Genomic DNA, 13668 nt, shown 5'->3' with positions numbered 1-13668 from the left:
ATACATATACATATACATATACATACATACATACATACATACATACATACATACATACATACATATATATATATATATATATATATATATATATATATATATGTTTTCTTAAGTTTTCGCGGTACTTACATGTATGGTATTCAGCTTTGTTCGAGTATTTTCCCACGTCATTTCCCATCATAATGACATGGGAAAATACCCGAACAAAGCTGAATACCACATATATATACATACATACATACATACATACATACATACATACATACATTATAATGTTAACAATATTAATTGTTATATTTATAATATTATAATGATGTGGAAAACATGCCGGGGGGAATTAAGAAGAACTGAAATACTAAAATGGACAAGAGATGAAGGACAGAAATAGAGTATCAACATAAGATTTGTGATATTAAGATATAGAATAGAAGTAGAAATTAGAAAGGGGGAAATATTATTTATTTATTTATTTAATTTATATTGCCACCTATTCGTCTATGGCAAATGTTATGGCTATTTCTACACTATGTTAAAATCTGTATGCAGCCGAAAGGACTAGAAGTTGAAATACTATGTACAATATTGTTATAATGATGTGGGTATGATTAACGTAATGAAGATTATCAAAATTGTCAATCTTATCACTATTACTTGGTATCAACCTTAATGATACCCAGATGCCACACTACACTGTTCATGTATTTAATACTGTTATATATATATTTTAAAAAAAACAACTCAAAAAAAAAAAGATTGAATAGCCTCCTCCCAACAGAGGAGGAGGGATTACAACCCAATCCTTATCAGCAGTTCCAAGAAGGTTCCACGCCCATTTGTTACAACCCAATCCTTATCAGCAGTTCCACGCAAGAAGGTTCCACGCCCATTTGCACTATTCAAGTGACTGAGGGCAAAGATAAACATCCAAGTGGCCACAACTCTCAGAGTGCTAACGATCCAATGACTGCAAGGAATATGAAGCCTCCACCATTCAGTCAGAACTGAAGAAGCTTTCTTGGATGAGAAGCAAAATGTCATCAAGGAAGAATAAAGTCCAGTTGCCTTTTGGAAAAAAAGCACCTTTGGGATAACCATTACCTGGATGATTGACAGTCTTCATGGATATTTTCAGGAGTGCTTGCCACTGGCTTGAGTAACTGGTCCAAGGATCACCCAGCTATCTAATCTCTAGCTGGTACTTAACCACTGCTATAAATTTGCTACTTTATTTCCAATAAGGGTTTTAAGTACTTGCATTCTCTTTACATGGGATACAAACTACTTAATATTCCCATGAAACATTTTGTATCCCATTTTTAAAAAGAAAATGAAGGACATTTAAAAATGCTAATGCAGGAGCATAAACCCCCTCTTGGTTACCATAAACCTCTCTGTAATTCTCTGAAATAATGCTTCCAAGCATCTCAAAATATTTTGTTTTTACAGGCTAAATCTACTGAGATTTATTACATAGGGTTAACCCTGTGTATATTCATATATCCCTAAAGAAACCATTTTAATGTCTTCTTCAATAAACATGCTTTTCTTGCTACTTTATCAGTTCAATCAATCCTTTAATTTAGCATCTTGAAATTGAGAAATAATTTCAGATAATTTTCTTTGAAAAGATAAATTAGCAGAAACCGTTGCATTAGAAAATAATTTTCACTGTGTCAATAAATTCCCAATTTCTTTTGTTATAGAATGAACATATTGCTACAGGTATAAACATGTTGAAAATGATTTCCTATTATGTTTCGTAGATTTTCAGTTTACTTTCTTTGACGGCAAGTCCTTTCCAAAGAAAATTCCAGAACCTGAGTAAAGAAGAACCTATTCACAGATTAATAACTGCAGTTCCAGAAGCCCTTAAAAGCCACAAAATCAGGTAGTACCTCAGACTTCAGAACTTAAGTTTTGAAAGTTGTGTTCTAATTTAAATCTTTGTTCTAGAGTAGAAAAACTTCTTATTAGACTTGAAATGGACAATTGTTCAGATTTTCTATCAAAAGTCCTGTGAGCTACAGTTTTGCACTGCTAGTGCTAACCAGATTGTGTTTGAATGTTTAAATTGATATAGAGTCTTTGGAAATTAAGGATCTATGCATAACTTAATGCTGGATTATTGGGAACATAACCATCTATGGATTTCTAATATACAGTGTAGTAATTTACCTGAAATGCATCAAATTCATTTTTACTTTTGAAAAAAAAGTAATACAGATATTATAGAACATGCATTTTTAAACCCCAGCATAATTTCATGTAGAATCAGATTTGGACTAGATCCAATATTTCAGAACAAGTACTGTAATGGAAAGTTTACAGCCTAATATTTAAGGCTTTTTTTTTGGTCTTTCTGTGTACTTAAAATGCAGAGAAATTTATTTCAGTATCTGTAAAATGGATTAATAATAGCATATCTGTCTTTGAAGCAAATAATTTATTTTCTTAATTTTGGTTTAAAGCATTTATTAAAATTATTTATGCATGTATGTGTATATGTGTGTGTGTCTATATATATATATATGTGTGTGTGTATTAATTAAAATATTTGAACCAATGCATGTGAAAAGTTCCTATGCAGCTTTTAGTGACATGGAAGTTTTTCTACATGGTCTTGAACTGGAACACATAACAGAATTACTGAAGGTAAGATTTCTTTATTAAAAACAGGGATGGGGTGAAATCTGAATTGGATTATTCAGGGTGGGGATAATTACTTTATTGCCATTGTATAATAACATGAGCTGCATAATTTGTGTGGGAATTTGCATCATTTGTAATATTTAAGTAATTATATTGATATGAAAGAGACAGTCTAGTTCAGGGGTGTCCAACCTTGGCAACTTTAAGCCCGGAGGACTTCAACTCCCAGAATTCCCCAGCCAGCAAAGCTGGCTGGGGAATTCTGGGAGTTGAAGTCCTCCGGGCTTAAAGTTGCCAAGGTTGGACACCCCTGGTCTAGTTGGTTGAGGCACCATACTAGAAAGCAGGAAACTGAGTTTAAGACCTGCGTTAGCTATGAAAACCAGCTGTGTGACTTGGGACAGTGTCTCTCCTCACAGGGTTGTTGTGAGTAAATTAGGAAGAGGAAGATGTGTTGGATACGTTTACCACCTTGATTTGTAAAAAAAATAAAAATAAAGGCAGGATACAAAATAAACGATGTCATTTCTTGAATGCCATAAGGTACATGATATAAATAATTGTGCTTTCTTATTTTCAATGCCATATCTACTGATTATACTTTAGGTACAGGGGATACCCCATAAGTGGATTCTTTTTTTATAGTTGGTATTATTTTTTTTATCAGGTCCACTAAATTGGGATTTCATAGTAATATATTACTGTATAATTCAAAATATCACTGCTTAGATTTAATCCAGAAGTTCAAGCATTCATGTGACTAAACTGTTCATTATATTCTGGGAGAAGTAAATTTAAAAATAGCTTCTGAGTTTGTTTTTCTGTGTTCAAGAAAGGATTCTCCCTGCCAGCTTCCCATAAGAAAACTCAATGGGGAAGCTGGCAGGAAGTTGGAAGTTGTTGTCACTGGTTTTTTCCCCCCCTCCTGTGGTCATCCTGTTTCTCTGTTTAGGTGAGAAAATATTTCTAAAATGATGACCCAATATTGTCTAATCCAAATCAAAAAATGTCTTGTGAGTTTGTGTTTCTGTGTTTATTGTGAAAATACTTGGAAGTTTAATACTAAGGTGGGTTACTAACCTATGTAATAGGATCTTGGCCCAAAGTGTCTCTGGAAAAATACTTTCATCTCTTATAGGAAAGAGAAATACCTTTAAGACAGCTTTTGACAATGGGAAAAGAAGACTTAATACAGGTTAGCCTACTTATTTATTGTATATTTGCTCTTATGACGCCAATACTGCCGTTTTAAATTTTAATTCTATATTTCTTTTAACTTCAGAACACTTTTCAATACTGATTTGCATTTTGTTTTTAAGAAAAGTAATATCTTCTGTTTAACTGATTTGAATGTCTAATTTCCTTTTTTTACAGAAAAAAAGGATGGATATGTGCTTTAATAGAAATTAGTGTTATATAAAGGATCTGTTGATATAGTCATTCATAGCTTTATCAGTACAAGATCTTTTGCAGTTCTCCGTTGAAATAATTGGTAATAATGTGAGTAAAATGGAGAAATGTATGTATGTATGCATGCATGCATGCATGCCAACAAAAGTGTATAAAATGTGCTGCATTGTATCAGCAAAACAAAGTGACAGGTTCTTTATTTACCTTACCTTATTCACCTCTTGAAGATTTTAAAAGTATCATTTTTATTGAGCAGAAGAATTGTAATTTCGAAATATGATTCAAAATAAATTTACCACATCTTTTTGCATCTTGTCCCAGCGAGAAAAAAAATAAAAATATTTATTTTTTATCAAAAGAAATAATTATGTATTGTTTTGTATTGTAATTTTTGTTGAATCTTTCCCATGTCACTGCAGAAAAGTATTAAAATGTGCACCTATTGATTAAAATTCATTATAAAGCAGAAATAATGGTACTATTTTCTCAGAAGTGTAGTTTTTTATTTTATTCTTACCTTGATAACAAAATTGTCAAGTGTAAAGTTTCAAATACATAATTAATATTGGAAGGATTTTTATTTTATTGGTAAAATAATTTGAATGTTTAAAATTTTAAATCTTACAAACGTTTTTAAATCGTTAGATTGGCATTGACAATGCTAGAGATCAACAAAAAATTTTAGATGCTGTTAAAGAGCTACATGTAGAAGAAGTAAAGTTGGAAGAGCTGACTGCAGTGACAAACTTGGAATTCAGGTAAAAGATGTTAAAAAGAAATATTTCTTTAACGAAAAAAGTAATAAAAATAATACTCATATTTAATAGTCAGATTATTATTTTGTAAAAATCTAGTGTGAAATACTAAAGCGTATGCCATTATAAATTAATTTATTTTTATTTAGTCTTTGCAGCAAACTAAATATCTGCTCCCTGGAAACTTTCTGAATTTGCAATTAAGTTTTTTTAAAAATCTGTTATTAACTCATTTGTCAGAGCTGAGGATATTCATTCTCATACGACCTTAGAGTGAGCAGTGCCCTTACCCATTATGCATCAAATAAAAGAATAAATATGACTACCTAGTCATTATTGTAAAGAAATTAGTTTGATAGTAATTCCTTATCCAAAAGTGAATACCCCATTTGCATTTCTGATTCTCCTAGTTGCAGTTATGAAAGTTAAAATGTTAAAGGATTTACCTTACTATAAATTCGTAATTGTTTAACGTTTTTGTTACAGTGGTGATGAATTTCTTTCCTTTCTTATGAAACTAAAAAGGCAATGCATTCAACTTAAAACTTCTGTGCAGAATGTTATTGGTCAGTTTCCGACAGAGGCTCATAAGGTACAATATTCATCTAAATGTGTTTTTTTTTCAAAACACCGTCCTTCACTTAAGTCAAATTGAATTAATTCCCCACAAGGGAATGGTTATGAGCTGGATCTCTCTCCCCATACTAACACCGATAGGGACAGGCATTGGAGAAAGGAGCTGAGGTAACACAATACTGTGCTGCCCAGCCCCAAAAGGGTACCATGGTTGATGATATCAAAAGCTACTAATAGGTCAAGGCAAACAAGTGTGGTGCATTTTCCATTCTTACCAGAATTTCATTTTTATTTAGTTATTTGCTACATTTATTTGCTGCCTATGTTGCCATGTACCGTGTTTCTCATATAATAAGGCCGGGTCTTATTTTTTTTTGAGCCCCGAAAAAATGGCTAGGCCGTCTTTTCGGGGGTGACTTAATTCCCCCCCCTTGCATCTTCGCGTGGGCGGGCAGCGATGGCTTGGATGTTGACCTCGGTGTTGGTGGGGCACTTCGTATTGGGGTCAACGCAGGCAGCATCATATCCGGGTGTGCAACAAAAGTACTTCCTAATGGCCAGCCCCCCCGCCATTTCCCCCCCCCCATTTCGCATGTTTTAATATAGGCCTTAATTTGGGGGGAGGGGCTTAATTTCATTTCATGCCTATAAAACATGCTGGGACTTCCTATTGGGGGAGGCCGTATTGTTGGAGAAACAGGGTAGCTACTCTGGAATCTCTTAAAACAATAAAAAAGGAAGAATTGAAAAAGTGTAAATGGAACAAAAGTAAAAATAATAGAATAAAAGAAATAATGAAAAAAGAAAATGAGAATATAGTACTGTAATAACAAAAAGTTGGCTGGGTGGAGAGCAGAGGGCAGCGGGTGGTGGGGAAGTGAAATCTGGCATCAACCCAGCAGCCACCTCCAGTGAGGAACCTCCCCCATTTTGCCCCCAGGCCAACCAGCAGAGCCAGATCTTCAGGCTCTTGAGGAAAGACAAAAGATAGGAGAGCGGGGATAGATTTTATCCTAGAAAGTAAGATGTTCCAAAGGACAAGTGCTGTAGTAGAGATGACTTTTCTTCTGGATCCCAATAGTCGAAGTTCTTTGAATGACAGGCTCCAAAGTAGGCCCTCTCTGCCAGCATGAGTAGGATGGGCTTGTCCTAGCAGGACAAGAAATCATCCACAAGCTTAACCAATAGTACCCTGTTTCTCCAACAATACGGCCTCCCCCAATAGGAAGTCCCAGCATGTTTTATAGGCATGAAATGAACTGAAGCCCCTCCCCCCAAATTAAGGCCTATATTAAAACATGCGAAATGGGGGGAATGGTGGGGGGGCTTGCCGTTAGGAAGTACTTTTGTTGCACACCCGGATATGGTGCTGCCTGCGTTGACCCCAATATGAAGTGCCCCACCAACGCCGAGGTCAACATCCAAGCCGTTGCTGCCTGCCCGAAGATGCAAGGGGGGGGGGAATTAAGTCACCCCCGAAAAGACGGCCTAGCCATTTTTTGGGGGCTCAAAAAAAAATAAGACCCGGCCTTATTATATGAGAAACACGGTAGTTTTTGTCCCATAATCAGGCCTGAAGCCCAACTGAAGGGGATCCAGTCTGTTATCTTGTACCAAGACAGTGACATCAGAAAATATATTGTTAAATAAACAAATGAAGCTGCATACTTATGGTAACAACTTATAGCCCCATGGAAGAACAGTATCTGCAGGGAAATTGTCAGTTTGGACACATGCCAGGCCCTATGTGGAAAAAAGATTGATTTTTTCCAAGTGATTGGATCTGGAATTTCCATTGCTAAATGATGCAGTCAGCATTTTGTCATCCGATTGCATCAGTTGGTGTCGGCACTCCCCATTTGCCACTTAAGCAAAGATCACAGGTCACTTAGTGAATGCCAGGCAGGCAAGTAAGGCATGAGTAGATGGTTTCTGCTTGGGGAGGAGAGATTGCATGAGTGGCCAACACCGAGAGAGAAGGATCTAAGCAACTGACCGGAGAAATTGTGACCTTCCCTGCTGGCTTACCTGTTTCCTTGTAGGAAGCAAGCAGGGATGATCACAAATGGCAATCATGTGACTTGGGATGCTGCATCCACCTTAAGTGCAAACTGGTTGCTAAGTGTCCAGATCACATTCACCTGTCCGTGGGCATACAGAGTTGGCCAGAACTTCAGGAATCTGTTATAAGGCTTCTTTGTCCTCTTACGGTTCTTGAATGAATGGTCGGTATTCTTTTTCTATTGAATAAGCTTATCAGTTTGCCTAAAAGAACACAGAAGGTCAAGCCAACTTGAGGTTCCATAAAAAGGAAAATATCGAAAAGAATTGAATTGACCACTCAGTGTCACCTTGGAGTAGACCAGCACCTCAAGATGGACACATTTACTTTTGAAGTACCAGGGCATGAAAAATCACCAGACTGTGATATACTCCCCATTATGAAGAACTTGTGTTTGATCTATTTGAGTTGATAGTTCTGGAGAAGTCCCTGGTAAAAAATTATCTTCAGATGTATGATATTGGGATACTGTACTGCTTGTATCATGATTATGGCAATGATGATAATGAAATGAAAGAATGGAAACACACATCCATGGAAACAGATATCATATATATTCCTCTTTCTCTTCATTCTCTTCATTCTCAGCATAAAACAGTTAAAGCTATAGTGATAATAACTGATCTGATTGTCATTGACCACAGAAGGAACACACCACATCAGGGTTACTTTTAGTAAAGTAAAGCTAATACCTCTTGCCTGAACAGGGTACAATTCTTACATAAAAATATTGCCCAAGTACCAAAGCAAATAGTAAGTGAAATATACACACAAGATGAAAGCCAGGTTTTGAACCAATGATCAAATAGTACCAGTCAGCATATGCTCTAGTGATACCTGCAAAACAAATTGTGCAAACAACATGACTGACAAGGTTATCATTCCTCCTAAAATATAAAAATATACTAACACAAATACAGGTAGTGCTTGACCTACAACCATTTGTTTAAGGTAGTCCAAAGTTATGACAGGCTTGGAAAGGATGGTCTTGATGCTTTATGGCCTGTAAAGCACTTCCAACTGTTACAAAATGTCACCTGATTGCAATTCAATTGCTTGACCACCTGCTCATTTTTACCTGTGGCAGAGTCCAGTCACGTTGACTGTGATTTGCAGCGTTTTTTGCAACGCCCATTGACCATGTGATTTGCATAACAATCGTTATAAAGGTGGTCATAAAACTCAAGGATTCACGATGAAATTCCAGTCCCTATTGTTATTGTAAATTGAGAACTATTTTTAAAACTCTTCACACTTTTGGAATCTTATCTGGTTAGAAAGCTGTTCTAAAGTGGAGAGATTAGCCAACATTTCCTCTAAAAATCACCATGATATGCATTATTTTAAACATGTCTTAAAATGGTTGACTTTCCTACAAGCTGCAACACATCTTTTCCATGATGCACCATATTTTCACCTGAAACCAGAGGCTATCCCTTATGTTTGCTATTGCTTGCCTATCAGCACAAAACCACACTCACTCTGTGAACTTTACTGAGGATGGAAAATCCTCTTTAAGATGTGGCAGGAAGCTTGTATGGGAGAGGCTTATCCAAAACCTCAAAATGTGTGTAAGCGTGTATATTTTTCAACCAATAAAACTTTGCAATAATGAAATTATTACCAGTGGAATGCAGTTCATATGTAACTGTAAATAAGACATTTTTTTAATTTCTTAGTTGGTTCTTGAATGGAGTCCACCCCATAGTCTAGCTAAAGTGTGTGAAGACCTGATTTTGAGTGCTGAAGATCTTACTGCAGAGGCTGTAAAACTAAAAATGCGCCTGAATAAGGTACATATCCCTTTATAAACAGAGTTAGATAATAGATAATTACCAACAGATCAACAGATTTATAAGAGTTAATTCATCCAGGTTGTTATATTTTAATAGTATTCTGCCCACAGTCACTGTGAGGTAAATGGGCGGTCTGCAAATTTGATAAATAAATAAATAATGGATTAATAAATTTGGTAGATGGAATTCAAACATGTCAATTCTAATATTCTAGAATTTGCCATTAAAGTGTAAGTCCTAGCAGTGAATGAGCTTACTATCTTCAGCTTTCCTTTGCTACACAGACTTATGAATGGTCACTAAATGAGAAAGTCAGTAAACAAGGACTATCTGTAAAAAGCAAAATATGGGTAACTAAGAAAAAAAATAGGGATGCAGTCATACAATTTGGAAACTCAGTAGTATATTCCTATTCAGAATTGCCAGTGAGTAGATACAGCAAAATTAATTAGGGTTTGCACATGTAATTGTAATGCTGCATTTCTGCTGTTTAAATAAAATCGTCTATGTTACAAAAAGCTAAATTTGAATTTCTCTGGAATACAGTGGTATAGATTTCTAACGTTTATTCTTCTATTCAATACACTTTTTATCAGCTCCAAGATGGGCAGAATCATGATCCTTGCCGAATGCAACCTTTGGTGGAACACAGCAGATGGAAGACAACTTTTTTAAAAATAGCAGCAGTAACTATGGTTGGGTCTGGATGTATTTTCTTTATTTTCAAGTTATCTCTAAAGAAAAATTGAATTAAAATAAGATTTTATGTATAGTTAATAAACCTAGACAATTCTCAAGTTTTAATCTAGAAGGGTACATTGATTTTCACCATTCCTAAGTTAAGCATACAGCTCTCTTGCACCAATGCTATTGAAGTTGACGTATTTTTGCTTGCGCAATGCTTCAAGTTTTCTTTGCAAAAAATAAGGGTGGGGTAGGAATTAGAAGCAAAATGCTTCCAACTTCCACTTGTATAACCTCTTTGTTATGCACAAATAACACTCCAGATACAAAGTCACTCAGCTCTCATTCTGACAGCTTGATTTGGGGTTATAGCAGAAACAAGAGTGATTTGCTTCTCACTGTTAAAATACGAAAATGGGTGTGTTTGTGACAGCTCTGCTGGTAAATTAGCAGTGTCCTTCAGAATAGTCATGAGGCTGAGTTGTAACCTTTACCTTTATATATTAGTCACCACTACAAGAAATCCCAATTCTTAGATTTTCAAATTTTAAATCCATATGAATACATGTATATGTTTCAGATACATATTGATATACATATAATGTAACTGAGTAAACACTATTTTTTATTCATTAGGCTATGCCACAAGTTTGCTTAGTTTTCATTCTGACATTGCTATAAGAAGTTAATATTCAAGAACGTTACTTTCATCTGGATTTGCTTACTTCCTGATCTGAGTTATTTTTAAAAGCAAGATCAAAAGATCTCAGCAAAATTAGTTTATAATTATAACAACATAATTGCTTAATATGCAAAATGTTTAATTTTTCATTGTTAATTTTATGCCATGCCATAAACAAACCACAATGGCTAGATTTATACACCACATGGTATAGTTTGAATTAACATTGAAGACTGAAGTGAAAATAGAAATAATTCCAAACTGTGTAGATTTCCCAAATGCTCTCCCTGTCATTGCAGGTTTATTTTTCACATTCACTATATATTTTATGCAGTGCAAGTAACTGAGATCAATAACCAAACCAGTTATAATGGAAAGGACTTCATTAGTTAAATCACCGTGTTCTACTTATGAAAGAGTCTCTGTGAGGGATTGTCATATGTACAGTATATTCCTGGTTCTATTAAAACACTACTATTGGGGTCTACATGATTATGTATCACAAATTGTTATTGAAATTCTCAATATTTTAAAAACTGAAAGAAGATTAGACGTTCAATAAACTCCCTTGAGTTTTATGACTTATAATGGCACTGAGTGCATTTTAAAATCAGGTATGACTTAACAAATGGGCAACATGGTGCCATTAAAAAGTTAAGTACCTTCAGCATGGTTGAGTCATACAAGTCAAAAGTCTGTTTGCTTAGACTATATTAAAGAATTAGAATGGACAAGTTAAAGTTAATGTCCACAAATTGCGACTTAAGCAACATGATTTTATTTTAAAACATAAGAAATATTGGTGGTGTGAAAGCATACTACACGGATCTGGTAGCTGAACTTAGTAAATTAGGGTTTTAATAGATATAACTGCCATACTACCAAAGAAAAAAATATTCATCCAAATACTTTGGAAATCCTCATCCTTCTAGTGTTAATAGAAAATACCTGGATAGAAATTATACCATGTTATAGTCAGGATTTTCAACAATACATGGTTAATTGTGGAGGCGTTTTATCCCATTTTATTATTTTTATAAATAAGATGAACATACCTAAAACGCCTTTATCATCCTATTTTCCCCACAACTATCCTATGAGGTGGTTTGGGCTGAGAGAAAATGACTGTCCAAAGTCACATAGCCAGCTTATTGGAGTTAGTCCAATAACTCAGTAATATCATACCAAAAACAAATAAAAAGCAAATTGCTGTTAAATATTTGCCAAAGAACCAACTTCCATCCTTACTATGAACAGGATTTGTAAAGAAGGACCAACTTTAAGCAATGCAACTTTTGTCATTCCTTCAAAGAAAAGGATCTCTTCTAGCAGTTATTAAAATAACATTTTTGCTGTACCATTTTCCTCCCTAACTCATCTGTATATACCAGGGGTGGGCAAACTTTTGGCTCGGGGCCGCATTGACTTTTAAAATTTGACAGACGGGCCGGGTCAGCACAAGATTTTTGGGAATCGCCCCCTCTTCTCCTCCTTCCCCTCCCTCAGAGGCTCCCCTCCCTTGGAGGCCCCTGAGTCAGGAGTTGCTACCGCCGGCGCGGCTCCACGTGGCTCCAGTCCCGCGTTGCCTCGGGAAGGAAAGGCAAAGGAAGAGCCACGGCGGTGCTTTGCAACAGGAGCAGTGGCACCGGAAGCTCAGGCTCAGCGGCTCCTGGTTTTGACTTTTCCTTCCCAAGGCAACACGGGACTGGAGCCGCACGAGCTGCGCCGGGCGGTAGCAACTCCTGACAGCCCCAGCCGGACACCTGAGCGGAGCCCGGCGAAACTGCCTCTTGCTGCTGCCGGAGCACCGCCGGTCGCCTCCTCCAAGCAGCCTGCCTGCCCACCGGGCTTCCCCTCTGCCACGTGGCTCGGGGCCAGGCGCAAGCGCTCCTCGGCGGCAAGACGCTCCAGCCTGCAAAGTTTGCCTTTGCAAAGCCCTGGAAAACGAAGCAACTTCCCAGCAACTTTCGGCTCGCGCCTGGCGGAGGGGAAGCCCAGAGCCTCCTCCAAGCAGTCTGCCCACCCGCCCGCCGGGCTTCCCTTCCGCCGCGGCTCGGGGCCAGGCGCGAGCACCCGCGAGTTAAAACGGCCGAAAGTTGCTGGGAAGTTGCTCGGGTGCTGGGAGCAGGCTTTTAAAGTGCCACCCGAGCAAAGTTTAAGCAGCCCGCCCCGCCCGCTGGGCGGAACCCTTCCCGCTCCTCGGCGGGAAGATCGTTCCAGCCTGCAAAGTTTGCCTTTGCAAAGCCCTGGAAAACGAAGCAACTTCCCAGCAACTTTCTCGGCTTTGTTTTAACTCGCGGGTGCTCGCGCCTGGCGGAGGGGAAGCCCGGAGCCTCCTCCAAGCAGCCTGCCCGCCGGCTTCCCTTCCGCCCGCGGCTCGGGGCCAGGCGCGAGCCGCCCGCGAGTTAAACGAACGCCGAAGTTGCTGGGAAGTTGCTCGGGTGCTGGGAGCAGGCTTTTAAAGTGCCGCCCGAGCAGGACCACCGAGCCGGAAACGGGCACCAAGGCAGGGCAAAGCTCCACCAGCAGCGGCCTAGCTTTAGGTGGCTCCAAGCAGCCCGTCCCGCCCGCTGGGTGGAACTCTTCCCGCTCCTCGGCGGGAAGACGCTCCAGCCTGCAAGCTTTGCCTTTGCAAAGTTTAAGCCTGGAAGCCCGGGAAAAAAGGGGATCGGCGGGGACTCACCTTCGGAGAGGTCGCACTCGAAGGTGATTTGAACTCCCAGCCGAGGCCTTTGCAAATTTATTTTCTTTCCTACCCCTAGATCGCTCCGCACTGTTTTGCAGCTTTGGGGGCCACACGGCACAGGGCAATTACGCCACGCCCAGCGATTTTTTTTCAGGGGCGGGCCGCATTGGACAGACCAACGGGCCGGATGTGGCCCGCGGGCCGTAGTTTGCCCACCCCTAGTATATACTGTAAATATTCCTTAACAAATGAGTTACATGGCCACTTACGCTTTTTCATGAACTCAGTCTTAATACTTATGAGTGATAATTTGGGATAAGTATGAGCCAAGTGAAGTCAAGCATATCTGAATCAACAAGTGCAATGGA

General features: G+C 38.1%; 1 protein-coding gene across 4 annotated transcripts in view; it reads left to right on the top strand.

Moving 5' to 3' along the window:
- ASZ1 (ankyrin repeat, SAM and basic leucine zipper domain containing 1) overlaps positions 1 to 10045 on the top strand; it is a 29178-nt gene extending 19133 nt beyond the window's left edge. For all 4 annotated transcript variants that reach the window (XM_087969313.1, XM_087969314.1, XM_087969315.1 and 1 more), the window contains 7 exons: positions 1764 to 1888; positions 2577 to 2652; positions 3788 to 3844; positions 4705 to 4817; positions 5301 to 5406; positions 9132 to 9245; positions 9845 to 10045. In XM_087969313.1, the coding sequence (XP_087825439.1) occupies positions 1764 to 1888; positions 2577 to 2652; positions 3788 to 3844; positions 4705 to 4817; positions 5301 to 5406; positions 9132 to 9245; positions 9845 to 9997 (744 nt within the window). In that variant the 3' untranslated portion in view covers positions 9998 to 10045. The remainder of the gene's footprint in view (positions 1 to 1763; positions 1889 to 2576; positions 2653 to 3787; positions 3845 to 4704; positions 4818 to 5300; positions 5407 to 9131; positions 9246 to 9844) is intronic.
- The last annotated feature ends 3623 nt before the right edge of the window (positions 10046 to 13668 follow it).

The sequence above is a fragment of the Notechis scutatus genome, chromosome 6 (genome assembly GCF_049901735.1).
Source record: "Notechis scutatus isolate UNSWTSFEM ecotype Mainland chromosome 6, rNotScu1.2, whole genome shotgun sequence".
Classification (NCBI taxonomy): domain Eukaryota; kingdom Metazoa; phylum Chordata; class Lepidosauria; order Squamata; family Elapidae; genus Notechis; species Notechis scutatus.
This window is presented reverse-complemented; position numbering and strand designations above follow the sequence as displayed.